The sequence below is a fragment of the Budorcas taxicolor genome, chromosome 17 (genome assembly GCF_023091745.1).
Source record: "Budorcas taxicolor isolate Tak-1 chromosome 17, Takin1.1, whole genome shotgun sequence".
Taxonomy (NCBI): domain Eukaryota; kingdom Metazoa; phylum Chordata; class Mammalia; order Artiodactyla; family Bovidae; genus Budorcas; species Budorcas taxicolor.
Genome location: NC_068926.1, coordinates 54,880,481 through 54,908,114, shown reverse-complemented (window position 1 = coordinate 54,908,114; position 27,634 = coordinate 54,880,481). Strand labels below are relative to the sequence as shown.

General features: G+C 47.3%; 1 protein-coding gene across 1 annotated transcript in view; it reads right to left on the bottom strand.

Moving 5' to 3' along the window:
• The window catches only part of CUX2 (cut like homeobox 2), a 273,772-nt gene extending 254,955 nt beyond the window's left edge, over positions 1 to 18,817 (bottom strand). The window contains exon 1 of the mRNA XM_052654859.1: positions 18,755 to 18,817. Within this exon, the coding sequence (XP_052510819.1) occupies positions 18,755 to 18,817 (63 nt within the window). The remainder of the gene's footprint in view (positions 1 to 18,754) is intronic.
• Positions 18,818 to 27,634: the final 8,817 nt, after the last annotated feature.

Genomic DNA, 27,634 nt, shown 5'->3' with positions numbered 1-27,634 from the left:
CTCTACCCCTATGAGGTGACTATTATTGCTTTCCCCATTTCACAGGTGAGGAAACTGAGGCATGAGGCATGGCTTCAGCACACAGGCAAGAGAGGAGACAACCTGTCTGTCAGAAGCCCCACTCTGCCCCTGAACTGAGCTAGCAAGCTGACATTTCTTCCTCCTGAGGGATCAAGTTGGGGCTAGGGAGAAAGGCAGGCGCAGCCGCCAGCTCTGAGGAGAAGGACCTGCCGGCTGACCCTGCATTACCCCGAGTTACCGCCAATGCAGCAAGATCAATACTTGTGAGCTTGGGGGCTGTGCTGAGCTTTGGGGAAATCATTAAATGTTATACCAAACTAGCCAAAAAATAACTGCATGGCAAGGAGACCGAAAGGAGCTGCTGCTTGGGAGTGTGAGCACACAAATGTACCCAGATACACACTAAGGTGCCTGCACAGACAGTGACACACACATGAGTGCACACACAAGTCACCCATATGTAGATGCAGATACACAGACACATACTCAAAGACACTCAGAAGGACACGAAGGCACACTCAGATACACTGACACAAACACGCTAATAGTCACAAGGACAGGCACACATATAAATGTGCAAAGACCCGCAAACATACTCAGAAATACACAAAAAAGACAAAATTGCACACACAGAAATACAATTACATGACCTTCACATCCACCCGTTTATTCACCTGACTGGTACCTTTGGAGGGCCAACTATGCAGCTGCCAGATTCTGGGGACAAGCTGCTGGGCCCTCATGGAGCTTAGAGTTCACAGAAGGAGGCAGTAGTTAATCAGAGCTGTGTGTGATGCCTGTCATGTTAAGTGCAGTAGAGATGGACCCCACCATCTAGAGGGAGAGTGGAGAAGCTGCCCTGAGGAAGTGACACTGAGCAAGTTCCCAGGGCCAGGGAGGAGGCGACCGGGGATGAGAGGGAACAGCGTCCCAAGCTGGGGAGCAGCAGTGCGCAGGGAGGAGCGGCACAGAGGAAAATGCAGACAGACGCGTGAGTCCGGAGCATGGAGGGCCCCGAGAGCACGGCTCAAGGTCAAGGTCAAGAGCAGAGGACACACTGGAATGAAGCTAGTAGAATTCAGAAGGTGATTCCAGTAAGTTATGTACTAATAAAAAGAGCACCAAAACACAGAGCAAAACTGACAGAAAGGAAGGAAGAAATGGATAATTCAACAATAGTAGAGACTTCAGTAACCTACTTTCAACAGTGGATAGAACATCTAGACAGAAGATCAAGAAGACATGCACTACTATAGACCAGGTATGCAGGGTGGAGGCCAGCTGTGCTGAGCCCAGGCCATGCTGGCGCTTCTTCTCCAAAGGCTATAAGGAACCATTCTAACTGGTTCTTAAAGGATTTAGAATAATCTCACTAGCTTCCACATGTCAAAAAGAGTAGGGTAGGTCAGAGTCTGTGCGTGCGTGCTAAGTCACTTCAGTCGTGTCCGACTCTTTTTGATCCCATGGACTGCGGCCTGCCAGGCTCCTCTCTGTCCATGGGATTCTCCTAGGAAGAATGCTGGAGTGGGTTGCCATTTCCTGCTCCAGGGGATCTTCCCGACCCAGGGACTGAACTCATGTCTCTCATGTCTCCTGCACTGGCAGGCGGATTCTTCACCACTGAGCTACTACCAGCATGCTTCCCAGAGTCAGTACAGGTAAACAAATTGGGAGACCAAAGCCCGGGAGGAGTGATGGGGCATGATGGGTTGCTGGCTGGCTAGGTAAATGAATGGATAGATGGAAGGATGGATAATTAGATATATGGAGGACTGGATGGATGGATGGATGAAGTCAGCAGGAACAGAAAGTAGATAGCTGGATAAACCACTCAGCTGGGTGGATAAAAATGGGTAAGTGAGCAAATCTATGAATGAACGGATGATGGCAGATAACTGGACAACCAACCCTGCCAGACTTCCAATGTATGGGTGGTCACAGACAGAAAGGGAAGAAAATTTCTATTTATTGTGTACTCCAGCCCACGTTCCCAATAATACCCTAGGTAGACATCCAACCCCTCTCCTACCGAACAGGATCTCCACATATGACAGCCAGGACCTGGTTGGACAGAGCACCCTCGTGTGGCCTGTACTCTGATATCCACACCATTTTAGTCACCTCATCTTTTCATGGTCCTTACTATTAAGCAACATTTGAAGACACGCTAGAAACCAGACCCACAAGGCTAGCGTGCAAACAGCCCTTCTGAGAACATAACTCAAGCCCTGCTGCACCACCTTGACCCTGTTCCATTTTTGAGGAGGGGAATACAACACCCCTTGGCCACTGTGTACCTGCCATGAGAGGCCTCTAAAACACCAGCTGGCCATCTGCACAAGGGAAGTAACCACTCCCTTCCTAAGGAAGCACAGCTACCACTTTGCTGGGGCATCAGGAATGTTGCCATGGAAACCTTCTCCCACCCTCCCCTCCTTGAATGATGTAGTCTTCAGTACACTTGTACACACCCAAAGGCTTCTCACCACTAAGACCCTCTCTGGACAGAGATAACACATCAGACTGTCAAAGAAGCTTTCTTTTATCTCTTTTCCAAACATTCCCTCCCTTCCTTCACTGTTCCCTATCAGGCTGAACCCGGGGGGAACCAAGCACACTCTGGATCCTGTTTCTCCACTGCCTGAAACCCTCCATGTCTTCTCACTTTCCTGAGAATATAATCCAGCTGAATCCATCCCCTACCACGGTCTACCAGGTCTACCTCCCACTCAGACCTCATCCCTCCTACTTTCCCTTCCTTGACCATCCTGTCCCAGCCATACTGGCCTTCCTCCAGTTCCTAGATATGCCAAGGAGATTCCCACCTCAGGGCCTCTGCACACCACTGTTCCTATAGCTGCAAAGTCTCTTCCACCTGAACTTCGCTGACTGGCTCCTCATTTTTCAGGCTTCAGCCTAAATGTTACCTACTCAGTAACCACCCTGAATAAACAGATGCCCCTTCATCTTGATTTTAGTAACATTTGGTCATTTCATTCCTCCATTCTATCTCAGTAATTACACATTCATCTGTTTAGCTTACTCTCTCTGTGTCCAGCACCTGACACTGTGCTGGGCCCATGGCACATACTAGACAAATATTTGCTATTTGCTGAACATATGTCAGGTTCAGAGAAAACACTGGCCAGACTAGATTCAAGTGCTTTGTGGCACTGGATACTCCCCAACAATCTGGCCTCCATTTGCTCATCTGTAAAGTGGGGCAACACTAGTGCCTACTGCAAAAGGTTGTTGTAAGGATGAAAGGAGAGAATGGGGTACTGACAAACCAGGGCGGAGACTCCTAGCCCAGCACTGAGGGGAAGCCAGAAGAGTGAGGAGACAGATATCTGAGTATCAGAGGCTATTTCAGAAGCAGCTGTGGCCCCAAGTCTTGCCTTCCAGAAACCAGAGTGATGAGTTAAGTTTCACCATGAAAGGAGCTTATGGAGCCAAATATGAAATGTAGAGTATGGGTGATTCAGCCAACGAAAGAGGGGCTAGATTTAGCAGTTCAAAAAAAAAAAAAAAAAACAAATCTAAAAAACTTTTTTAATAAAGCCTACAAGTCTATCCCCTTCTTTATCAACGACACGATTTATTGACCGAGGAAGCCATATCGACTAAATAAATCTTGATAATGACCAAGGCAGCAATCAATACCCGCTTATTATCAGCCCGGACAGAGAATTTCATTTTGCGGAACGCAGGCCCAACGACAGGGCGTACCACGCAGTTCTGGACTCTTGCGGGTGGGCCAGGGATGGATGGCTGGGTGGTGCTCATTTTCCAGGACAGGAGACAGGCATCTTTCCTGTGTTATTCATAACCTCCCACCTGCCACCCTAACCTATGTCTCTCATGCTTGTGAGTCTGGACTCATTTCCATGAGTTGACAATGATGTGTTTTAAGATGTTTAAAAATAAAGGGGAAAGCACAAGCATAATGACTATAGGTGGGGAACCCTGAGAGCGGGGCAGGGAGTTGGGAGATGGGCTCCGGAAGAGGGACCTCTGGCCCCTAGAGAGTCAAGAGCAGGGACATGAGTGCCTAATGGACCTGAGTCCTGGATTAGAATTCAAGCTCTGCTGCTTGCTGACAATATGGCCTTGAACTTAACCTTCTGTGCCTCCTCAATCTGCTCAACTGTAAAAGCAGGATAGTAGTAGTTTTCTTCTGCTAGGGTTGTGAGAATTAAATGAGATAATATTCGTCAAGGGCTCTAAACACTGTTCAGCGTGCATTAAACGTTGAAAGAACTATTTGTTCAAAAACTGTCAGGACTTCTGCGCAGAGGGCCTCCTTCTGATGTTCCAAAGCAAACGTCAAGCCTGGTCTTGCTACAGCCAGCCAAGCGGTATTTGGAGAGGCTGACCTCCCATCCAGTGCCTCTCTGCAAGGATCTGGTCCACCTTACTGCTGGCTAGTGATGACCAGGAGGTGAATAAAAATAACAATGATGATGACAGTGATAGTAAAAATAATATTAGATGCTCTCATTTCCTAGGAATGACCATGCTCTGTGCTAAGAGCTTTCCATGCTTCACTGCATCAGTTCAGTTCAGTCGCTCAGTCATGTCCAACACTTTGTGACCCCACGGACTGCAGCACGCCTCCCTGTCCATCACCAACTCCCGGAATTTACTCAAACTCACGTCCATTGAGACTCTGAGAGGTGGCTCAGACGGTAAAGCGTCTGTCTGCAGTGCAGGAGATCTGGGTTCGATCCCTGGTTTGGGAAGATCCCCTGGAGAAAGAAATGGCAGCCCACTCCAGTATTCTTGCCTGGAAAATCCCATGGACGGCGGAGCCTGGTAGGCTACCGTCCATGGGGTCGCAAAGAGTCGGACACGACTGAGCGACTTCACTTTCATGTCCATCGAGTTGGTGATGCCATCCAACCATCTCATCCTCTGTCATCCCCTTCTCCTCCTGCCTTTAATCTTTCCCAGCATCAGGGTCTTTTCAAATGAGTCAGTTCTTCACATCAGGTGGCCAAAGTATTGGAGTTTCAGCTTCAGCATCAGTTTTTCCAATGAATATTCAGGATTGATTTCCTTTAGGATGGACTGGTTGGATCTCCTTGCCGTCCAAGGGACTCTCAAGAGTCTTCTCCATCACCACAGTTCAAAACCATCAATTCTTCGGTGCTCAGCTTTCTTTATAATCCAACTCTCACATCCATACGTGACTACTGGAAAAACCATAGCCTTGACTAGACGGACCTTTGTTGGCAAAGTAATGTCACTGCTTTTTAATATGCTATCTAGGTTGGTCATAACTTTTCTTCCAAGGAGCAAGCACCTTTTAATTTTATGGCTGCAACTATCACCTGCAGTGATTTTGCAGCCCAAAAATATGAAGGCTCTCACTCTTTCCATTGTTTCCCCATATATCTGCCATGAAGTGATGGGACCAGATGCCATGATCTTAGTTTTCTGAATGTTGAGCTTTAAGCCAACTTTTCCACTCTCCTCTTTCACTTTCATCAAGAGGCTCTTTAGTTCTTCTTCCCTTTCTGCCATAAGGGTGGTGTCATCTGCATGTCTGAGGTTATTGATGTTTCTCTCGGCAATCTTGACTCCAGCTTGCGCTTCTTCCAGCCCAGCGTTTCTCATTATGTACTCTGCATATAAGTTAAATAAGCAGGGTGACAATGTACAGCCTTGATGTACTTCTTTCCCGATTTGGAACCAGTCTGTTGTTGCATGTACATTTCTAACTGTTGCTTCCTGACCTGCATACAGATTTCTCAAGGGGCAGGTCAGGTGGTCTGGTATTCCCATCTCTTGAAGAATTTTCCACAGTTTGTTGTGATCCACACAGTCAAAGGCTTTGGCAGAGTCAATAAGGCAGAAATAGGTATTCTTCTCAAACTCTCTTGCTTTTTCGATGATCCAACGGATGTTGACTATTTGATCTCTGGTTCCTCTGCCTTTTCTAAAGCCAGCTTGAACATCTGGAAGTTTACAGTTCACGTACTGCTGAAGCCTGGCTTGGAGAATTTTGAGCATTACTTTGCTAGCGTGTGAGATGAGTGCCGTAGTTTGAGCATTCTTTGGTATTGCCTTTCTTTGGGATTGGAATGAAACCTGACCTTTTCCAGTCCTGTGGCCACTGCTGAGTTTTCCAAATTTGCTGGCATATTGAATGTAGCACTTTCACAGCATCATCTTTCAGGATTTGAAATAGCTCAACTGGAATTCCATCATCTCCACTAGCTTTGTTCGTAGTGATGCTTTCTAAGGCCCACTTGACTTCACACTCCAGGATGTCTGGCTCTAAGTGAATGATCCTACCATTGTGATTATCTGGGTCATGAAGATCTTTTTTGTTCAGTTCTTCTGTGTATTCTTGCCACCTCTTCTTAATATCTTCTGCTTCTGTTAGGTCCATAACATTTCTGTCCTCTATTGAGCCCATTTTTGCATGAAATGTTCCCTAGGTATCTCTATTTTCTTGAAGAGATCTCTAGTCTTTCCCATTCTGTTGTTTTCCTCTAGTTCTTTGCACTGATTATTGAAGGCTTTCTTATCCCTGCTTGCTATTCTTTGGAACTCTGCATTTAAATGGGCGTATCTTTCCTTTTCTCCTTTGCCTTTTACTTCTCTTATTTTCACAGCTATTTGTAAGGCTACCTCAGACAGCCACTTTGACTTTTTGTTTCTTCTTCTTAGGGATGGTCTTGATCTCTCCCTCCTGTACTATGTCACGAGCTTCTGCCCACAGTTCTTCAGGCACTCTGTCTATCAGATCTAATCCCTTGAATCTATTTCTCACTTCCACTGTATAATCATAAGGGATTTGATTTAGGTCATACCTGAATGGTCTAGCGGTTTTTCCCTACTTTCAATTTAAGTCTGAATTTGGCAATAAGGAGTTCATGATCTGAGCCACAGTCAGTTACCAGTCGCTGCATCAACACCCCCATAAGGTCTCTATGAGGTAAAGGCTGTATTTAATTCACATTTTACAGATAAGGAAACTAACACTTTGAGAAATCCAGTGAATCACCCAAGGCATCCCAGTTAGGAAACAGCAAGGCCGGGGTCCAAAGCCCATGCTCAAATCATTTCAGGTACTGCTCCCAGGGTAACTGAAATTCAGCAGGAAATTACCTCCCAGAATCATCATCATCATAGTTATTATTACTGCTGTTAATAAAGATCATGATTAACGACAGTCACCATTTGGGGAAGGCTTACAGCATGCCCAGTCCTAGGCTGTGTCTGTATTGGTTTGTCATTTTTTACCTCTCACAACCTTGGAGAAAAGTACTTCTATCTCCAAACGATTGTGAAAGAAAAGCTTTATGAGGGCAAGAACTTGGTCTGTTTTGTTAACTGCTGCACTCCCAGCACTTTACATTGCAGGTGACACATAGCAGGTGCTGAATAATGTTCATTAAGTGAATGAATGAATAATCTGTCTCAACAACCCTGGGAAGCTCTATTTTAGACAGAAAAACTGAGGCCTGGACAGTGTATCTTAGCCATAAAAGGGAAGGGGAGACTCCAATCCTGACTTCCTGCCTGATTATAAACTAGAAGTCCCAGGGGATACTGAGCAGGAAATCCCCCCAACTCTAATGACACTGTCCAGAGACCTTGATCCCTCTTTGATGCCTGCTGGGCTGATCATATGGACCCATGAACCAGGCTTTGGGAGAAGAATGTCACCTGGATCCCAAAACACGTTAACTGGCTATCTTGTACCCCCAACAACAGCCATCTCACAGACTGCAGGAACCTGCTTTGAGTTGTATGTGACTGAGGCCACCAAATCACTGCTAACGGTCCACAGCCTGCCCCAGCAATTAATTAATGGATTTATTAATTAGGATGGGAGCTACTTCCCAGGCCGGAATTGGGGTCACCAGTTTCTAAAGCAAGACTCACAGAGCTAAAGATAAACCCTTGTTCGCTGCGAGTCTGAGGCCTGTGCCCAATTCCCAATCACAGAGTGAGAGAATTTCAAGAGCCAGTGATGGGTGAAGAAGCTGGGGGTCTGGGAGGAGCTGGGTCCCCCAGGACTGCCTCCCAAGGTAGAGTCAAGGCAGGTGCTCCCACCTTACCCTTCCTGTGCTATTCATCCACTCCATTATCCAAATATTTATTAAGAACTTACTATGTCCTTGCCCTCCTCGGGGAGGAATATGTGTGTGTTAGTTGCTCAGTCATGTCCAATTCTTTGTGACTTCATAACCTGTAGCCCACCAGGTTCCTCTGTCAATGGAATTCTCCAGGCAAGAATACTGGAGTCAGTTGTCATTCTCTTCTCCAGGGGATCTTCCCAACCCAGGGACTGAGCCCTGGTCTCCTAAATTGCAGGCAGATTCTTTACCATCTGAGCTATCAGGGAAGTCCAGGAAGGAATACAGATGGTAAACAAACGAACAAATAAATACATATTATCACATCAGGTAAAGCAGATAGCAGTAAATGGGGCAGGGGGCGGGAAGGCATTTTGGAAGCTTAGGGAGGACCTCTCCGAAGACGTAATATTTAAATAGAGGACTGAATGGAGTGAGACAAAACTAAGGAGACATCTAGGAAATGCAATGGGAACAGCAAGTACAAAGGCCCCGAGGTTGGAATATGTTTGGTGTGTTCAAGGAACAGTGAGGAGGCCAGAGTGCTTGAATAAAAAGGGGAGGCATGTCAGGAAATGAGAGCGAAACAACGAAGGGAACGGAGGACCTAATCACACAGTGGGCCCAGGTAAGAACCGGCAACCAGAAAGAGGCAACGCTGAGAGTGATACCACCCAGGTTCCCAACAAGACATAAAAGATACCTCAACTGGGCACCTCCTATGCACTAGGTGCCTTAGGTAGACGTCCAAACCTCATTTCATCTTTCCTGTAGGAAACTGTGGTCCTTTGAGAAGAAGATACAAAGGCAGGATTACAAGACAAAGAGATTTATCAGGATCAATACCTGCACCCTGCAGGAGGGAGCCAGAATAGAGAGAGGGAGGGAGGGAGGGCGTGAGTGAGAGAAGAAGGAAGGAAAGTTGGTAAGTAAGGTTGGCTGGTTAGTGGAAGCACCCTAGACTGCAGAGGAGTCCAGAGCCTGCAAATGAGTCCCATGTGTCCCAGGAACCAGTCTGCTCCTAGTCCCCGTTACACTCAGTCCCTGGCTGTGGCAGTTGCAGGTGATCTTCAAGGGCAGGATCTGGTGCCACCTGCCCATCACACTCCCTACAGACAAAGATCTGCAAGGTGCCTTCTCAGGGCCACCACTGGAAGGTACCATTGTTATATCCACCTGATAGCTGAGAAAACCAAATCTTAGAAAGAGGAACTAAGTTACCCAAGGGACACAGCTAGGAAGAAGCAGAACTGGGATTTGAATCCTGATGGCGCAGTGCCATGATCCCTAGATAAACAGGAGTTGGGGAACTGGGCGTATTTTGCAACAGAATTGGGCTGTATACCTTGTTAAAAAAATAAAAGCAATACTTAAGGCTTGGAAGGAAAGCTATGAGAAACCTAGACAGCGTATTAAAAAGCAGAGATATCACTTTGCCGACAAAGGTCTGTATAGTCAAAACCATGGTTTTTCCAGTAGTCATGTACAATGTGAGAACTGAATCATAAAGAAGGCTGAGCATGGAAGAATTGATGCTTTCAAGTTGTGGTGCTGGAGAAGACTCTTGAGAGTCCCCTGGACTGCAAGGAGATCAAACCAGTCAATCCGAAAGGAAATCCACCCTGAATATTCATTGGAAGGACTGTTGCTGAAGCTGAAGCTCCAATACTTAGGCCACTTGATAAAAAGAGCCAATAAATTGGAATAGACTATGATGCTGGGAAATGCTGAAGGCAAAAGGAGAAGAGGGTGGCAGGGGATGAGATGGTTAGATAGCATCACCGACTCAACACATGAATTGAGCAAACTCTGGGAGATAGTGGAGGACAGAGGAGACTGGCGTGCTGTAGTCCATGGGGTCACAAGGAGACAGATAAGACTTAGCAACTGAACAACAGCAAAGGCTGATATGGTGTTTGAATACTTTACAAAGTACTCACTGAGATAGATTCACTCCAGGCCACACATGTGCTAAATAATCTTATTTTATACTTCATCCTTACTCCCAACTGACAGATGCCAAGAGTGAGCAGAAAGGTGGGTCCAACAGGGCTTCCTGGCTCAGTCGGTAAAGAAATTGCTTGCAATGCAGGAGACCTGGGTTCGATCCCTGGGTCAGGAAGATCCTCTGGAGAAGAAAATGGCAACCCATACCAGTATTCTTGCCTGGGAAATCCTATGGACAGAGGAGCCTGGTAGGCTGCAGTCCATGGGGTTGCAAGAGTCGGACACCACTTAGCGACTAAATCACCACTACAATAGCCACTCAGAATCTGTGACCAGCTTCACTGCCTTCCTCCAGTTTCTTGCACGCACTGTTTTTCCACCCACCTCAAGGTATTAGCACACGCTATTCCCAGGGATGCTTTTCCCTGACCTTGTCCTTGACACCTTGACTAAAGGGTCACTCCTTCCAGGAAGGCTCCCTTGATGCTCAGACTCAGGCAGTTTTTTTGCCACATGCTATCTCAGAATCAAATGTCCGTGTGTGACTAGACACCCATTTGTCCAATAAGATATGCATCCAGCCCCCTCCATTGTCTGTGGGCTAAGTGAGGACTGGCACTCTGTCTTCCGGTTCACCATGATATTGCCAGTATATTATTATTATTTATAGTATTTATGATATTTACTTATTATAATTTACACAATTTTTAGTTATACTGTGAGTGATGAATATATTGGGTTGGCCAGAAAGTTTGTTCATGTTTTTCTGTACCATCTTATGGAAAATCCTGAATGAATTTTTTTGGCTAAACCAATACATTTTCAAAGTGTAGGACAACGGCAGTTATTATTATTAACATTATATAGCACATCTATGTGCTAGGCACAGATTTCACACTTCACATGCACTAACTCACTTAATCCACAATCCTTAAGGAGGCAGATACTACTATCATCCCTATTTTACACAAGAGAGAAAACCGAGGCTCAAAAAGGTTAAGTGATTTGCCCAAGGTCACACAGCTGATAAGTGGCAGAGCTGGGATAGAGCCAGGCCCCCTGGCTCCAAGTCCTCACTAAATATCTCTGGGAGTGGGAGACTGCAGGGCTTGATTTTGCAGCCCACACTACACACCTCAGATCCCTGGAGCCCATGGACACTCATAATGGACCAACATCTCAAACAGGTGCCCCCAGCCTCTGAGTGCCTCTGCATGACTGCCTCTCTTGAGGAAATCTGCACTCGGCCTGGCTGTCCTGGTGACCCCTGTGGTCTCTCTGTTTGCAGCACCCACGTTCCAAACAGCTGGCTGGACAAGTCAATCGACCATAATGGTTCCCGGGGAGCCACTTACCCCGTCGAGTTTGAGCGACGGCGGCTCAGAGAGTCTTAAGCACTGCTCGGCTCCGGGCTTCTGGGGCAGACAACCAGCTCAGGCCAAAGAGGTTGGAGGATTGATTTTCTTCTCTTTCTTTCTTTTTAATGACAAATGCGTATCTTGGAATTGCTGTTTCATTCAGCTGAAGGATGGCAGAGGGGATGCATAGGGAAAGGACCAGGAAGGAGGGGGCAGCTGCTGGCCCATTTTGAGGGTGACTGAGCTACTGAGGAAAAGCAGAGACAGCAGGGTAATCATGCGTCTTCATGAAGCTGGTCAGGGCCTTTCGGTTTTTCTGAGAATGCAGCCTCGTCTGACATTTGGCACTTGGAGAATGGCAGCCAGTGGCCTTGACAGGTACCTGCCTCATGGCCCCTGGAGCCGTCTGACCCACTGCAGACGCTCAGCCCAGGGTCTCTGCACCACTGTCCCCTCTGCATGCCATGCCCTCGCTAGGTCTCCTTTCCCTACTGAGCACAACCAGAGTGTTGGACTTGTACAGGATACTGGATATCTGAATTTCTTAGGTAACATCTTCTGTATTTTAAATGCTGAGAAGCTTGTATTAAAAAAAGTGTTTTTAAATATTGCACTAATCTGGACAGATACATCCGTGGTCCAGACATAGCTCCCAGCCTGCAACCTCTGTAGTCTGAGCTCCCAAGATATAAGACATCACATATAATATTAGTAATATATTAATATAGTAAGCCCCCAATGGAGGAAGAGAGAAGAGAAAAAGTGCCCAGTAATCTCTAAAACAAGCTTGCAAGGCCAGCAAATTCCAGGATCCACTGCTCATTTGGTTTTCTCACTCCTCTCTTCCTCTCTAAAAATACCAACAACAATAAGAAGTAAAACACTTATGGAACAGTAACTGTGTGTCCCAAACTGTGCTAAGCACTTTCACATTTAAAGTGCTTTAATCTTTAAGAACAATCTAAAAGGTGGAGATTACTATTAGTTCCATTTAGAGACAAGGAAATAAGGCTTAGAGAGGTTAAGTGACCCATCCAAAGTTCACACAGCCAATAGGTGATGGAGCCAGGACTGGAAGCTAGACAGGGGCACCTCACCGTCTTGGCTCCTCCTACTTCCCTCTTGAGGGAAAGGGTAGAGAACAAGTTTCTGGAACTACATGTGATCTACCCTAACACTCTTAACTGGAAAGGTAAACACCTCAGCCATGCTACCACCATCATTACAAACCTGTAGACCAGACTCAGCAAATGGCCTTCAGGCCAAATCCAGCCCTTCACCTGTTTCTGTAAACTTTTACTGCAACACAACCATTCACATTCATTTTTCTTGTCTATGGCTATTTTCATGCCACGGTGGCAAAACTGCGTGCTTGCAACATAGACCACGTGGTTCACAAAGGCAAAAGCATATTATTATCCGCCTCTTTACAGAAAGTTTGCCAACCCTGATGGCAGACCTAGATGGTTTTTAAAAAGCCTAGAGAGAAGCCACCCCTGGGAAGGTCATGAGGTTGAAACCTTCAGGGAAACACCTTCCTTAAAGAAGGGGAAGCACATTTGCACATTAAAGGGTAGTGGAAGCTTCTTCAGGTGTTTGGGGTGAGACCACAAAGGAGCCAGCCATGGGAAGATCAAGAGAAAAAGCATCCCAGGCAGAGGGAACTGCAAGTGCAAAGTCCCTGAGGTAAGAATGTGCTTGACGAGGGACCAAAAGACCACTGTGCCTAGAACAGAGTAAGGAGAGGAGAGACGCTGGAGATGAAGTCAGAAGGATAACGGCGGGGTTGGGGGGGGGGGGGGGAGGGCGGGGCTCGACTACCTGGAGTCTTACAATCAGGGGAAAGGACCCTGGATTTTTAAATTAAGTATGATAGGAACTGATTGTTCATATCCTACAAAACACTACAAACCATTTTCTGAAGGGATCCTCAAGGCTTAGAAACCAAGAACTCCATTCCAGACATGATTTTTTTGGTCTCAAAATTTTGCTCAAGAGGCCAATGGCTCCTCATCACTGCCAAAATGGGCCCTGAGGTCATGAAAAGGCAATACATTTAACTGGCACACAAAGTATGTCAGCATCCTTCCCTTTACAGCAACGAGTACAGCAAACCAGATGAGCACAACCAGTCTATGTGATGGACTGAGAAATGGGAGACTTGGAATGTTAGGGGATTCACCCAGGAGTGCTAGAGACTGTACTTCTTAGCTGCTCTTGGGGCCCTTCCCCTCTGCCTACTACTTCCACCTTCCCTGACACCTTTGATATAAGCCACTGTCATTAAGAAAGGGCATCCCCCAGACAGAAAAATCAAACAGACGACTGAACCCTGATTTCCTAAGCCAGAAACAAAGGCAGGCCACTACCTCAGTCCCCTTCCCACACTCAAACTCTGCCAGGCTCAGTCTGAGTTAGATAACTGGAAGCCACCACAAATTCAGCCCTTTCAGAAAGCAACAGAGAAAACCATAGTTTTTGGATAGCCACCTCGACCATCATCCAGGATCAAATTTAGCACCGGCTGAGGTGCTCACGTTTGAAATTCTATCTGACGGAAGAAAGGTTACCACAACAGAATGTCAAGTTCGAAGACAGAATCCTCCCTTTAACAGATGAGTTTAAAAAAAGAAGAAAGAAAGAAAAAGGAAAGGAAAGAAAAAATAAAACACCACCATCATCAGAAAAGCTGTTCCCTCTGGTCAAAATAGCACCGTGCTCATCTGAAATAACCCACCGAGACGCTGATTTGCTTCTTTAGGCTTGTCCGTGGTTTCACAATTTTCTACAGTGAATTCAGGTATTAATAAAAGAAACTTCGAGACCTCCAACAGCAAAAGCGGTCAAGGATGAGACGTTGCTCATTTTTCTTTCAGCATTCAAAGAGAGGCCCATCTTTGGGAAGCAATTTCTGTCGAGTTGAGAAATTCAGAATTTTGGGATGCCCAGAAAAGACTGCTGGGTTCTTTATATAAATTCTCAACACCTGTTTCTAGCTCCTTCTGCAAAATAGGTTCACAGGGTGTGGCTTGCAATGCATTGGAGAGGCAGATGGAATGGGCTCACCCACTGGTTGGACCTGGAAGGGTCCAGGGGGCTGGCCAATGGTTTGGTCACATTCACAGAGCTGCTGCTAGAAATCTCCCCTCGTCCCTCTGTCTCCCACCACTCCCTCTCCTCCCGCTCCAACCTCCCACAGCCTTCACCTAATGCCAGTCCATCTCATGGGCCTGGGCCCGGGCCGCCCCAAGCCTGGTCTGCTCATGCTCGCACCTCGGCAGCAATTCTATTACAGTGAAGTTTCCAAAGTTAGGATTCCGCCAACAGGGCTGATAGCTTATTTACTGCTGTCATCTAAAGAAGGAGGAATTTTGACACATTGTTAAATGATAGCACATTTAGATAAGTCAAGCTGTCAGAGGCTCTAATGGATGTCTAAACTCTCTGTGGCTGATATGTAAAATTTATGCACTTCAGAATATCATAAGGTTATAATATTTTAATCACATCCACGCTCTTTTCTAAACTTTGAGCTGAGAAAAACATTCCATCAAGTCCCATCTCCCGTACGCCAAGAAATTGAGCCTTCCTAGAAGTTTCTCCAAAACTCCTTACAAAAAGTCCAGCTTATCTCATTTGAGGACCCATCAGTTTTCCTCCCTAAAGGCTCACACCCCAAGCAGAATTTGCCTTTTCCTCCCAAGTGCGTACAGTGTGATCCTTCCAGTCAATCTCTTTCCTCCCAAGAAACAGATGTGCATTCAGACTGAGCACCAACTCTTGTTAGCTTGATTAACACTCTTTGAAGGAAAAAAAAAAGATATCACGAGAGACGGGACCCAGAGCATCATTTTAAAAAGTGGCAAAGTAAAGCAGAAAAAGAAAATCATAAAGGTATGAATCCAGTTACGACGACTATATACAGAAAAGCCATAAAAAAATACTGCATTAGTAATGTTCACCATAAAGCAATCTTATAACCAAATGAAATATGCCTAGCATTAACTTTGGGATAGAATTTTATTTCTTCTCGTTTCCTGGACTGCCAGCAGCCGAGAGAAAAACCAGCAGCAAAGAAAGAGGGAAGCAGTTTCAGGGATCCTGGAGCAGGGTACCAAATGTCACAGCATCTTCACCATCTTTAAGACTGCTGACAGACTTCCATCCTAGGAAAACAGCCCCACTGTGCCCAGAGATGGCACTGGAAGGAATAATAACCAGACTGCTTCTATATTTGAAAAATATATACTTCCAGAGGGCTGTGCATGGGCCAGTACAAGGTCACCTTTCTTGCCAGTATCGGAGTGGCGTTGGTAGCATGGTCTGGCCTGGGGACATGGGCCGCCTTTGCTGCCCTGGCCACTCCAACGCTCAGCGACCAGGCTGCATGAAACCACTGAATCGAAGCTATACACACCTCCTCACACTCACAAACATCCGGGGCCATGGGACAAGTGAGCCCAAAGCTCTTGGCTTGCATGGGGCCTGCAGTGGGGGTCCAGCTTTCCTACCCAGATCTTGGAACGAGCCAGCTGAAGTTTTCATTTCTAGCTATCTCCCCTGTAAACGGAAAGTGGGAAGGGGAAAAAAATGAAAATAAAAGTGTGGCACAGGAGTCATTAGCGTTATGCACAAGAGATGATCCGAGGCGAAAGTGCTTAGGCTCATAATCCGTTTCCAACAAAAATCCCATCAGTGAGAATATGGGGCTGGGTTGGGGGCGCAGGACTGTTGGGCAGGGGAAAACCTGAACATTTCAGGACAAGGGTGGAGACCACGGCAGATGTGAGGGCCTCAATGTTTGTACACCGCTGCCACATGTACCTCTGTTCTCTTAAAGTGTACAGCTTTTCAAACTCCCAAAGGGACAACCCACCCCCCACTTAATATCCATGTAAATGAGGTTAACCCTTTCCCCAGAGCCCTCTCCTTTTGTGTCAAACACACCAGCCATTGTTTTAATGAACATATCCCTCCCTCCTGCACCCTAAGTATATACCCTGTGCAGGGAGAGGTCCTGGCTCTATTTTCCCATCACCTGAACAAGGCTTTCCATCACCCCCATCTTCACCCTTTCCAGTTCAAATTTGCTTTCTCACCTCAGCATCTTCTAAAACCCTAACAAAGGGTTCCCAGATCAATGGGAGTCCAACTGGAATCAAGATCTGGGTGACCTCAACAGCTCCACAAAAGACCCCTGAGCCTGAGACAGGAGAGACTTGAGGTTCAACACCCCCTCCACTCCAGCTCAGAAATCAGCCCCCTGGGAGCCGCACCCACCCCTCAGCACCCAGCCCAGGTCTCACTCCACCTCCCGGTAGCAGCCCAAGCTCCCCGGATTGAAAACGAGTTATCTAATGAAAATTGTGTTAACTGACATTCCGGCCAACCGGGAGCAAATACCAGCGCTGTAAATCTCGCCGCGGAAATTTTCTCCAGCCCAGAATAACAATAGGACCCTGCAAAGGGCTTTCGCCAGCCCTTCTGGTTCCTCTCCTCTTGTCTGCCACGTTCTTGTCATTCCTTATGTTACAGAACATCAATCATAAATAAAGACGCTGTCCCCCAGCCGTGCCCGGGTCTCATTTACAAACATTAGCAGGGAATACGATTACCATTGGCCTTCGTGCCAAGCCCAATGTGGCTGCCCAACTCTCCCATTCTCTCTCTCTCCCTCTCCCTCCCCCATCCCCCACTCTTCCAGAAAGGCCACTTTAGCATCATTTAAAACAGCAACCACAGCTCACAGCCCTGCCCGCCTCAGATGGCCACCAAACTGTAGCCCCAACTCGAGTGAGGACCTGGAATTGCAAGGCACTTGCAGTTATTAACTGCATGCCTGAGTGCCCCGATTTTCTCTCCAGCTCACTGGCTTTGAAGGAGGGGGCCTGCGGGCAGTGAGGGGTTAGAAAGGAGGGGGGTTGGGAAGCCACCAGGAGGAGGGGGGCACTGGAACCACTTATCAGAAGAAACTTAACGAGATTTGCAGGCGGATTTAAAAAAAAAAAAAAGCGGGTCCTTTTTTATCTCCAGACTGATGCTCTCCCTTCTTCCAAGAATGTCAAGGCCAAGGCAGGATGCTTCAATCTCCCGGTAACCAACACCACTTCCCCGCCCCTTGTTCCCACCGCACCTCGGTGAGACTCCTGGGATTGGGGGCTTGTCAGGAGCATCCTGGAGCACCTGGGAAAGGACAGAGGCTAGCGTTGTGCCTTCTGTGCGCAGTTCTCTGCGAGATTCCACCCCGCGGCCCAGTCTCCTATTGGGTCAGCAAGAATAACCCCCAAATCTGGAGGAGACACACAGACTCCCAGAAAAAGGTGGAACAGGGATAAAGTGCTGGAGTTTGGAAGGGAGTCGCCCCAGGGAGGGAGAGGGAAAAGAGAAGAGACTAAAGAGAGGAGGAAAGAGAGGAGTGGCCGAGAGGAAAAGCAGGAGGCAGAAAACAGCGAGGGAATCTCCTATTTAAAAGTTCCAGTGGGCCCGAGAGCCCGAAGTCACCTGCTCTGCGCAGCTCCCGGCTCTCCAAGGCCCCTGAGGCAGGAGCGCAAACTTGCGCGCGCCCCGGGCCCATCACCACCGCCAGTCCCCACCTAGACTTGGAAAGAGGTTGGCGAGGGGGATAAAGCAAGAGGCAAAGACGAACCCCGAGAACCCGGCCCGAGGAGAGGTCTGCCGGTGCAGGCGGCCAGTCCGGCGGCGGTGGCTGCAGCGGCTGGGGCGGCAGCAGCGGCCCCTGGGTGGCGGCGCGTCCGGGCTGCGCAGCTAGGCGGGCGGCAGCGGCGGAGGTGCTGGCGGGCGGCGGGGCGCGGAGCCGCCTCCTAGCCAACCCCGGATGCCTCCCCCCCACTCCTCCTCCTCCTCCCAGCCGCCAGCTCCCTCCCTCCCTCGCCCGAGCCCCAGCCGGGCGCGGACAGGCACGCGGCGCGCTTCGCGGCCTCCCCGGGCGCCGCGAAGTTGGGAGGCGCGCGAAGTGCGGCGCAAGGGGGGTTGCCCGAGGTCCCGCCTGCAGCCCCCTGCCTGGGACCGCAGACCCTGCCTTCCTCGCGCCTCACTCCGCCGCTCACCCGGCGGCTCGCTCCCCGGGCCACGGGCTCACTAGCGCTTCTCCATGGTCGCAGCGGCTAATCGATGATTGAACCGAACAAAGAGCAGCGGCGAGATCAATTCCTAATACCTATCGATAGGCAGCGGGCAGTCGAGCCCCTGCGAGCTCCAGCAGCCGCCGCCCGCCTCCCCAGGGCGCCCGACCGCCCTCCCGGGGACCTCCCCAGTGCGCCCAGGGCGCGCCCGAGGGCTCCCCACGGCCGCGCGGCCGGTGCTGCCCGCACTAACCTGGAGTCGCCGTAGATCAAATCGCTTCCAATATTGAAACATCGATCCCACATTGGCGGCCATCTTGGGGGCTATTCGAGACGCACACACACAAGAGTTTGGCTTTTCTCAATGGCTGCACTCAATATCCGGGCTGGACTCCCCCCAGCCCCGGGGCCGCCGCCGGCAGTCCGGGCCCTGCGCGCCACCGCCCGGGGCCCCTCGGGCGCCCCCCGGCCTCCTGCCACCCGCTGCCCCTCGGCGCCGCCGCGCCGCCGCCGCCGCCGGGCCCGGCAGCCGTGCGCCCCCCCCGACCCCCGGAGGGCGCGGGAGGAGGGCGCGGGGCGGGGAGCTCGGCGCCCGCCCGGGGGAGGCGGCCGGGGATGGGGTGGGAGGAGAGGAGTGGGGGGGGGAGGCAGCCTCTCCGAGAGGCGCTGGCGCCGCCGCTGCCCTGCCTGCAGCCGGCTCCCGGGCCCGCGGAGCGCTCGTTGCATGTCCCCCCCCAAGTCCGGGGTCGGTGTGCCGCGCGATTGCACTTGACTTTGGCTTTTTGCAAACTTATCAATACTGACGTAACGTGCTGATCAATGCAAAGGGAAGTTTGCGGGGGCAGGAGGCGGCGGGTGCGTGGGGCGCCTACCCTCGCCTCGCACCTGTCTATCCCCCATCCCCGGCAATGCATACTTAAAAAAAAAAAGTTAATAGTTTGCAATGCATTTTTTTTTTTCTTTTGCAATCGGAGCACACAACACGTGCCTCGGGCTGCCGCCGCTCCTTCGCCAGCCAGCTAAGCTTCGCATCCGAGGGTAGCAGCCGCCAGCTAGAGCTGCGTAGACTACCCTGCCGGCGGGTTGTTGGGAGCCGGCCAGTGGGCGGGTGGCAGCCGCCCGGGGGCGCCACTGAGTTGTCGGAAATGTCACCACTGCTGTGCGCAGGGTCCACGCCATTATTGAGTTATATTATTAGGAGGCGATGTCTTGTCTTGGTCATAGCACTGGGTTCTTTCCGGGGGTCCTCTGCAATAGAGATTCTTGTTACTATTTTCAGGAGCCTTTAGTACAGTTACATGGGCTCCTCACAACTTTAGAATGGGAGGTCATTTTACTGTTCCCATTACTGGGGAGGGTTCTTAGCCAAACCTCTGGAATGGTTTCTCCCCCTACAGTGGGTTCGCTTTTATCGTTATATGTTGAGGGGGGCCTAGCCTAGCTCTGGATCATTAACAGCTACAGACGTCTCTGCCACTGTTACAGTCATTATTCCGGGGTCCTTAGCCTAGCTGGGGACCCCAGGCTTCTTCCCAGTATGGGCCTCCTTTATTATGATTGTCTTTTGGGAGAGAGTCTTTAGCCCAGCTGGAGGGAAATTCTGGTCTTCTGCAATTTTTCAGACGCTGGACAGCATGGGTGGCTAGATTTCTTTTACATTTTTTCCATCATCTTGCCTCTGCAAGGGAGAAGTCCCCAGTCTCCTCCCAAGGTCCTACACCCACCACCCAGGAGGAACTCAGACCTCCCAACCCCCTTCATAACTAACATTTCTCCTGACCCAGCAGTCACCCTTTCTGACATGTCCCCCTACCAATCTTACCCTAGCCTCTGCCCCACCCCACCCCCCAAAAAAGGAGACATTCCCCAACCCCTTTTTCTCTGGGCAAGATTTGCTTTTATAGACAGCAAATGGAAATTATATTCTCTTTTTATGACCCAGCTTGGACTTCTGACATCACTCTTGGTCTGGGACAATAGATCAATACAGAGGGTTATAAAAAAGATAAAGTTTAGAAGAGTTGTAAAGAAGAAAGAATCGTGATGGATATTTTTGATGATTTTCCAATATTTGTGTCTTGGAACACGTGCTTCAAGGCAATTAAAGTTTTTAATGTAATGTAAATAATTGTTTCATAAATGCTTCAGAAGAAGGTGTGATCTTTCTAAGCAATCACTCGAGCGGTTTAAAAAATGTAATGTGATTTAAACAAGGATACAGTATTTCTGTTACCATCCCCATACATTTTCCATAAGGCCTGGGTAAATATATTAATGCGCAAGTTGAAAGACTCATAAGACCAGAAGTACAGCGTTCACCAAGATGTAATGAATTAGGCCTAGTTAGCAATTCCGAGTGGCCTGTTTCCTTGCCAGATTAAATTGCACGTGATGTGTGGTTTATCTCAGCTCTCGATAACTTCACGTTTAAATTACAGCTCTCATTCTGCAAAATGAATTTAGGGAAATTTCATAACTATCGCATGGCAATTTTTTTTAATGGCTACATTTTCTCCTGAGCATCTGTAAAGCTTGCAGCTTCCTTGTCTTTGAGTCTGTTTTTTAAAGACCTGTAGTAGAAAATCTGGAGTGAGTGTGAAACCTTTCAAAGCAATTTTTAACAAATCAAGGTTTTGATGAAAGATTATTTTAAATTTATATCTGATTGCTTTTCGGCCTTTTGGCTAAGATCAAGTGTAAATTTATATCTGACTTTGCAGTCACGGAACTGACATCATATACCTCCTGATATGATGTACGGAGAAGGATACACCACAACTTCTGTGGTATTTGTGCATAATCTGAATCTAATTGTGAAGAAATATCAGATAAACCCACATGGAGGGGTAATTCTAGAAAATAAACATCTAGTCTCTTTAAAAATGTCAATGTCACATGAAACACACACAGACTGGGGAACTATTCTAGATTAAAGAAAGCAAAAAAGATTTGACAAGCGATTAAAATATATGATCCTGGGTTTTCTTTTACTAGAAAGTGCATTAACTGGAGCCAACAGCAAAGTTAGAATAAATCAACAGATTAGATAATAGTATTGTATCAATGTTAATTTCCTGATTTTAATCATTGCACTGTGGCTATATAACAACATGTCCCTCAGAGAGAATATTAAAGTATTCAGGAGTAAAGGGAAAGCCATCATGCCTGCAACTAGCTCTCAAACAGTACAGACAAAAGCAATATGCATCTGTTTATCAAAATCTATCCGTATAGAAAGAATGATATAGCAAATGTTGCAAAATGTTAACATTTGAGGACTCCAGAGGAAGTGTACACAGAAATTCTTGGCACTTTCTTTGCAACCTTTCTGGGAATCTGAAATTATGTCAAAAGACAAAGTTAAAAAAAAACCACAATAAATTAAATTTATGTCTGACTTTGTCTCAACTGTTAGGGACTATTGGACTTCCAAATAAAAATTCTGCATGGAACTTTTCTACTTTCCTGACTGACGTAGGCTGCACCTTTGACCGAGCAGGAAATTGCCACAGCAAATATGCTTACTGAGGAGCAGCGAGAAAATCCAATAATTCAGATTGTTTTAAGTCTGTGATATTTTTAAATGACTTAATGCAGTGGGTCTCTGAAGAATCCCGACAATTTTAATGGTAGAAACTTGCAGTCCCACTGAGGAAAGGGTTGCTACATAAATACTGAATGATCGTGTCTTTCTGTCTGGGCTGAAACATATTAGCTTTGCTTAGTGGCTTATTGCTTTATTCACAAAATAAATTTCAGCCGTCTCTCCCCACCATATTCCAAGCGCATCGTGAGCCTGTGCCTTATTAGATGTGGGGGCTTATGTTCCTAAGGCATCTGTTACCGTCTCAGGCTCAGCAATAATGAATTAAGCAGTTAAGTGTTTACCCCCTGAATGGAGTTAGCCAAGGAAATGATATTATTATGGATGGTCCTTAATGAAAGACCAGCAAACTCAGACTTTTTCAGCAAACAATCAGCCTTGGATTTGGGAACTAAAGTAATAAAATATTAAATATTTTTGTGAAAAGCTGTTTTTTTGTGTTCTTAGCACACTCTCCCTGCCACAAACACACATACACACGGATACTCAACAACTTAAGCAGGTTGCTGGTTGATTCCTAATTCTCAAAGGCCCACACATCAGGATGAGTACTACAATGGCAAAGAAGACATCCTTTCCCCATCCCAGAAGAAGCAGAGGGTGGCTTGGAGCAGCCTATCCTGAAAGCACAAGCAGAGAGAGAGCCAGATCCTTTAGGAAATTCATAAACTGTGCAAGAATCCCAGGGAAGATAATGGCAGGTCCTTAGCCATGAACATAATGATATGCGAAATCCCCAGCATCAAAGCTGAAACAAAAGAAAATGTCCTTCAGTAGCTCCACATTCCCTACAACAGTTGTCGGGCAGGAGGAAAGACTAAAGTAGAGACTCCAAATTCATCTGGAAGTTTTCAACAGCCCTGGGAGAGGAGTAAGGGATATCAGAGTGTCCGGCCGACACCTGCAAGGGTGTGTCCCTGGAGGCTGGCCCATGGTTAGGTCTCAGACACAGGGGCTAAAGTGACTGGCTGTAGAACCAAGCCAGCAGTCCCTTAGGTGCATAACACTTGACACAGTGCTGTCAACCATCACCACTATTACGCACCTACTAATGGCTGTTGGACAGACTTCAATGATAGCACAGCTAGTAAAGAATCCACCTGCAAAGAAGAGACCCCAGTTTGATTCCTGGGGTGGGAAGATCCCCTGGAGAAGGGATAGGCTATCCACTTCAGCATTCTTGGGCTTCCCTGGTGGCTCAGAGGGTAAAGAATCTGCCTGCAATGCGGGGGACCTGGGTTCAATCCCTGGATTGGAATGATCCCCTGGAGGGCATGGCAACCCACTCCAGTATTCTCGCCTGGAGAATCCCCATGGACAGAGGAGCCTGACAGGCTGCAGTCCGTGGGGTTGCAAAGAATCAGACACGATTGAGCGACTAAGCTCACACAGCACAGGCTGTTGGACGCTTTATAAATAAATCATTTGAATAACACTGTGGTTAGGAGAGTGACTCTGGAGCCAGACTGTCTAGATGCGAATTCCGGCAGGCCACTTACAAGCGCTGTGACCTTAAGCCAGTTAGTTTACCTCTCTGTGCCTCATTTTCCTCATGTGTACACTAGTGCTAATAACCGTACTAAGTGATAAAGATTAAGTGAGTTAGTCTATGTAAAACTACGTAAACATGTTGCATTCAGTAGCTTTCATTATTATTGGCCTCACAATGAACAGGACAGAGATCTGCATTCCCACATTGCAGATGGAAAGAATGAGGCCCTGAGACAGGCAGGGGCTGGCTCATGGTCACATGGTTGTGAAGGTGGCGGAACCAGCACTGACCCCGGAGCTCACTCACATTAGCCTGGGGGCTCATTGCCTCTGAGCCCACCCTGCCTCTTATGGAGAGGAAAAGCAGATGCCCAGAAAACAAGGGCTGAAGCCTTAACTATGTGCCAACTCTCAATTACCAATTAAACTGGAGAGGAACAACACAAGAGGGACAGGCTCCCTGGGCCCGATTCCCCTCACATGGAGACGAAACAAATGATAGTGCATTCTTGCTGTGCTAATGATTCTCCTTCTGTTCCCTTTCCCCACTCACTCTCCTCTTGCCCTGCCCAGTGTCCCGGGACTCTGACCCCGATAGACTACACATCCCAGGCTTCCATGCTCCCTGGCTTCTAGCTGGGTGTGGACAGTGGGAGGCCCTGGTAAGAGAAAAGAAGGCCCAGAGAAAGGCTGGGATATTTACTCCCTCCCTATTTCACTGCAGCCTGGGCAGTGGCTGGGGCTTTCCACAGTCACCACCCCTGTCAGGCTGTCCCTCCCTTGCTGCCACAGGGCCCCAGTAACTTCTCTCTCCTCACATCTCTTCAGATCTGAGGTATACATGGCTCTCTCTTGCCAGCATCTGGGTGCCTTAACATTCCCTAACACACGCCTCTGCAAATGAAAATTTTCAGGTGATATTTTTTGGGGGGTCTGGGACCTTGATCAATGCACCTGCCAGTGCAGGAGACACTGGCTTGATCCCCAGGTTTCAAATCAAATCACTGGAAAGATCAAATCACTGGAAATCAAATCACTGGAAGATCCCCTGAAGGAAATGGCAACCCACCCCAGTATTCTTGCCTGTAAAATTTCATGCACAGAGGAGCCTTGCAGGCTACAGGCCACAGGGTTGCAAAGAGTGGGACATGACTGAAGCAACTTATAGCACACACGCACACACTGGCCAGTACATCTACCAGAGAACCAGAGAATATTATTCAATTATTAAGAAAGATGAGGGGACTTCCCTGGAGGTCCAGTGGCTAAAAATCTGCCTGCCAATGCAGGGGACACAAATTTGATCCCTGGACCAGGAAGCTTCCACATGCTGCAAGGCAATTAAGCCCATGTGCCACAGCTACTGATCCCTCACGCCCTAGAGCCTGTGCTCCACACCAAGAGAAGTCACTGCAACGAGAAGCCAGCACACCGCAACCAGAGTAGCCCCCACTTGCCGCAACTAGAGGAAGCCTGTGCATAGCAACGAAGAGCTAGCCCAGCCAAAAAGAAATAAATAATAAATAGTCTAAAATAATTTTAAAATAAAATAGAAAAAAAGGGGGAGACAGAAAGATAAGAGTTGTGTGTATATGTGTTGAATGAAGAGATGTTTAGGATATATGGTAAAGTAAACATAAACAGATAATGCCAACAGTATTAACAAATATTTGCTTAAAATGTGACACAGAAAAAAGTTAAGGAAAATTAGATATCAATTGGTTAACAGACATTAGCTCTGAAAAATGGTTTTAGAGGTCTCATAATTTCCATATTATCATTTCCTTTATGAGTACAAATTATTTTTTTCATCAGGAATCTTAATTCAGTTGGGGTGGAGGGGATCTGTTTTTTCCTGGGCCTCTGATACACATACCACAATACCACATTCACTTGAGATATCTATGAAAGAAGATGTGATTAAATAGAAAGACAGCCTAAGTTCATGGGCTGGAAGATGTAATATGGTAAAGATGTCATTTCTCTCCAAATTAATCCATAAATTTAAGACCATTCAAATCAAAATTTCAATAAGGTTTATCATAGAACTTGACAAGCCCATCTTAAAATTCTTACAAAGATGCAAGGACCAAGAATAGCTGGGGTAAATGTGAAGAATAGTAAGATGAGGGAACTTTTCTTATCATATATTAAGACTCATCATAAAGCTGTTATAATAAAGACAGGGAGCAGAAGGACAGACAAATAGACTCAGGTGACAAAATTAAAAGTTTTGACACAAATTCACACCGATATAGAATGAACTCACAAAACAGATGACAAAACTGGCATTATAAACTAGTAGGGAAAGGACAGACTTCATTTTCAATATGGTGCTGGGCCAACTGGCTATGCAGGTGGGAAAAAATAGAATTAGATCCCTACCTCACACTATACACAAAGAACAGCTCCAGGTGGAGAGGTCTGCACTCTAATGAATTTAAAGAAACTCAACCCATTCCCCTTTTTCCAAAAGCACAGAACATCTGAAATGAAAATTATATCCTTATTAAGCTGACTTTATTATGCTATGTCTGTTTGCTGTTGTTGTTTTTTAAGCATCCCAATAGCTCTGGTCACGTAATTACCCAGGGAACCTTTTAGTCCTGGCCAGAACCAGGGCTGCACATTCTTATCTCCAGAATGAAAAACCACTTGGCACCTGGCAGCTTCCAAGAGACTTAGAAACATTAGCTAACTAGAGTTTCAAGAACTCCGCTCCCCAATGGCACAGGTTCTTCTTCCGGTACACAGCTTCCCTAAGCCCCAAAGAAGCTGGCTCCAGGGCAGAAATCTGCCTTCTAATTCTGCACCCCTATTTCAGCACCAAGGTGTGCAAAGTGGACGTGATCTAAGTCACCTGAGATAACCACCACAGAAATGAGGGCACCCATTTGGTTCTCCATCTCTCCTAGATGCCACATATCTAGCTCAAGTGGCCCTACTTGGCTTCATGCCCATGAGGGCACCAATTCCTCCACTGGCTTCCAGGTCTATGAACAGTCAAGGACAGCCATGGATCTTCCCTGTGCCCCAAAAAGAGCATCAGAGACCTCCAGCACCATCCATCCACCCAAATAAAACTCCACAGACTGGACCCTTACAGCTTCAATGAAAAGCAGACTTTCTTAAGGGGTGGGGCATGAAGAGCTTAATGCCTTAAAATCCTTTTTGCTTCTTTCTTTCCCAAAGTTCCCTTCATTAAAGCAACCACTCCAATTTCTATTTTTAATGTCTCTCATCTTATTTGGCTCATCCATCTTCTCTCACTCATCACGCACTCTCAGCTCCTATCTTCCCCAGTTCTTTCTCTCTCTCCTCCATTTCCATCCCTTCTCCTGCTCTGGTTTCTCCCTCGTTTTCAAATCTGAGGTCCTCATGTTTCATCTAATCAGCAAAATACCATCCAGTAGCTAAACAAAAAGACAGAAGAGTTATTTATCTCCTTGAGTAAGACGGGGAGATGTGAATGCTTACACTTCTCTTTTCACCCTGTCCAGTCATCACATTGTCATCATCATTGTCACAACGGTGCCTACTATACACTGGGGGCTTCACCAACATTCTAGGCAAATTTCACAATCTATCGTGTCTACGTCCATTTTACAGATGAGCAAACTGAGCCTCAAAGAGACAGCCTAGCTCACCCAAGTTCGCTCAACAGGAAAATGGCTGAGCATGGTTTGGAGGCTGGGTGGGAAAACCTGTACCTTTTGGTAGCTTTGCTGAAAAACCCTTAACCCTAGCTCTAGTTTTTCCTGCTGTTTAAGTTCAGGGCAGGAGGGAAGTGAATGAAGGTGCTTCTAGAAGATGCCATTCAGACAAATCAGACCCAGCAGGGTCTGTGTTTACCACCTTGGCAGCCAGTCCCTCAGATACCACTCCCTCAGCCTCCTTGGAGCTTCTGATTTCTTAGCTCTTGGCTCCCATGAACCAAAAAAATTATCCACTTGGCCCGATAGGATCAAAAAATAATGATAATGTTGCCGTTTATGGCCTGTTTTCCACAAGCCAGGCTCGCTCTGCCCATTATCTAAT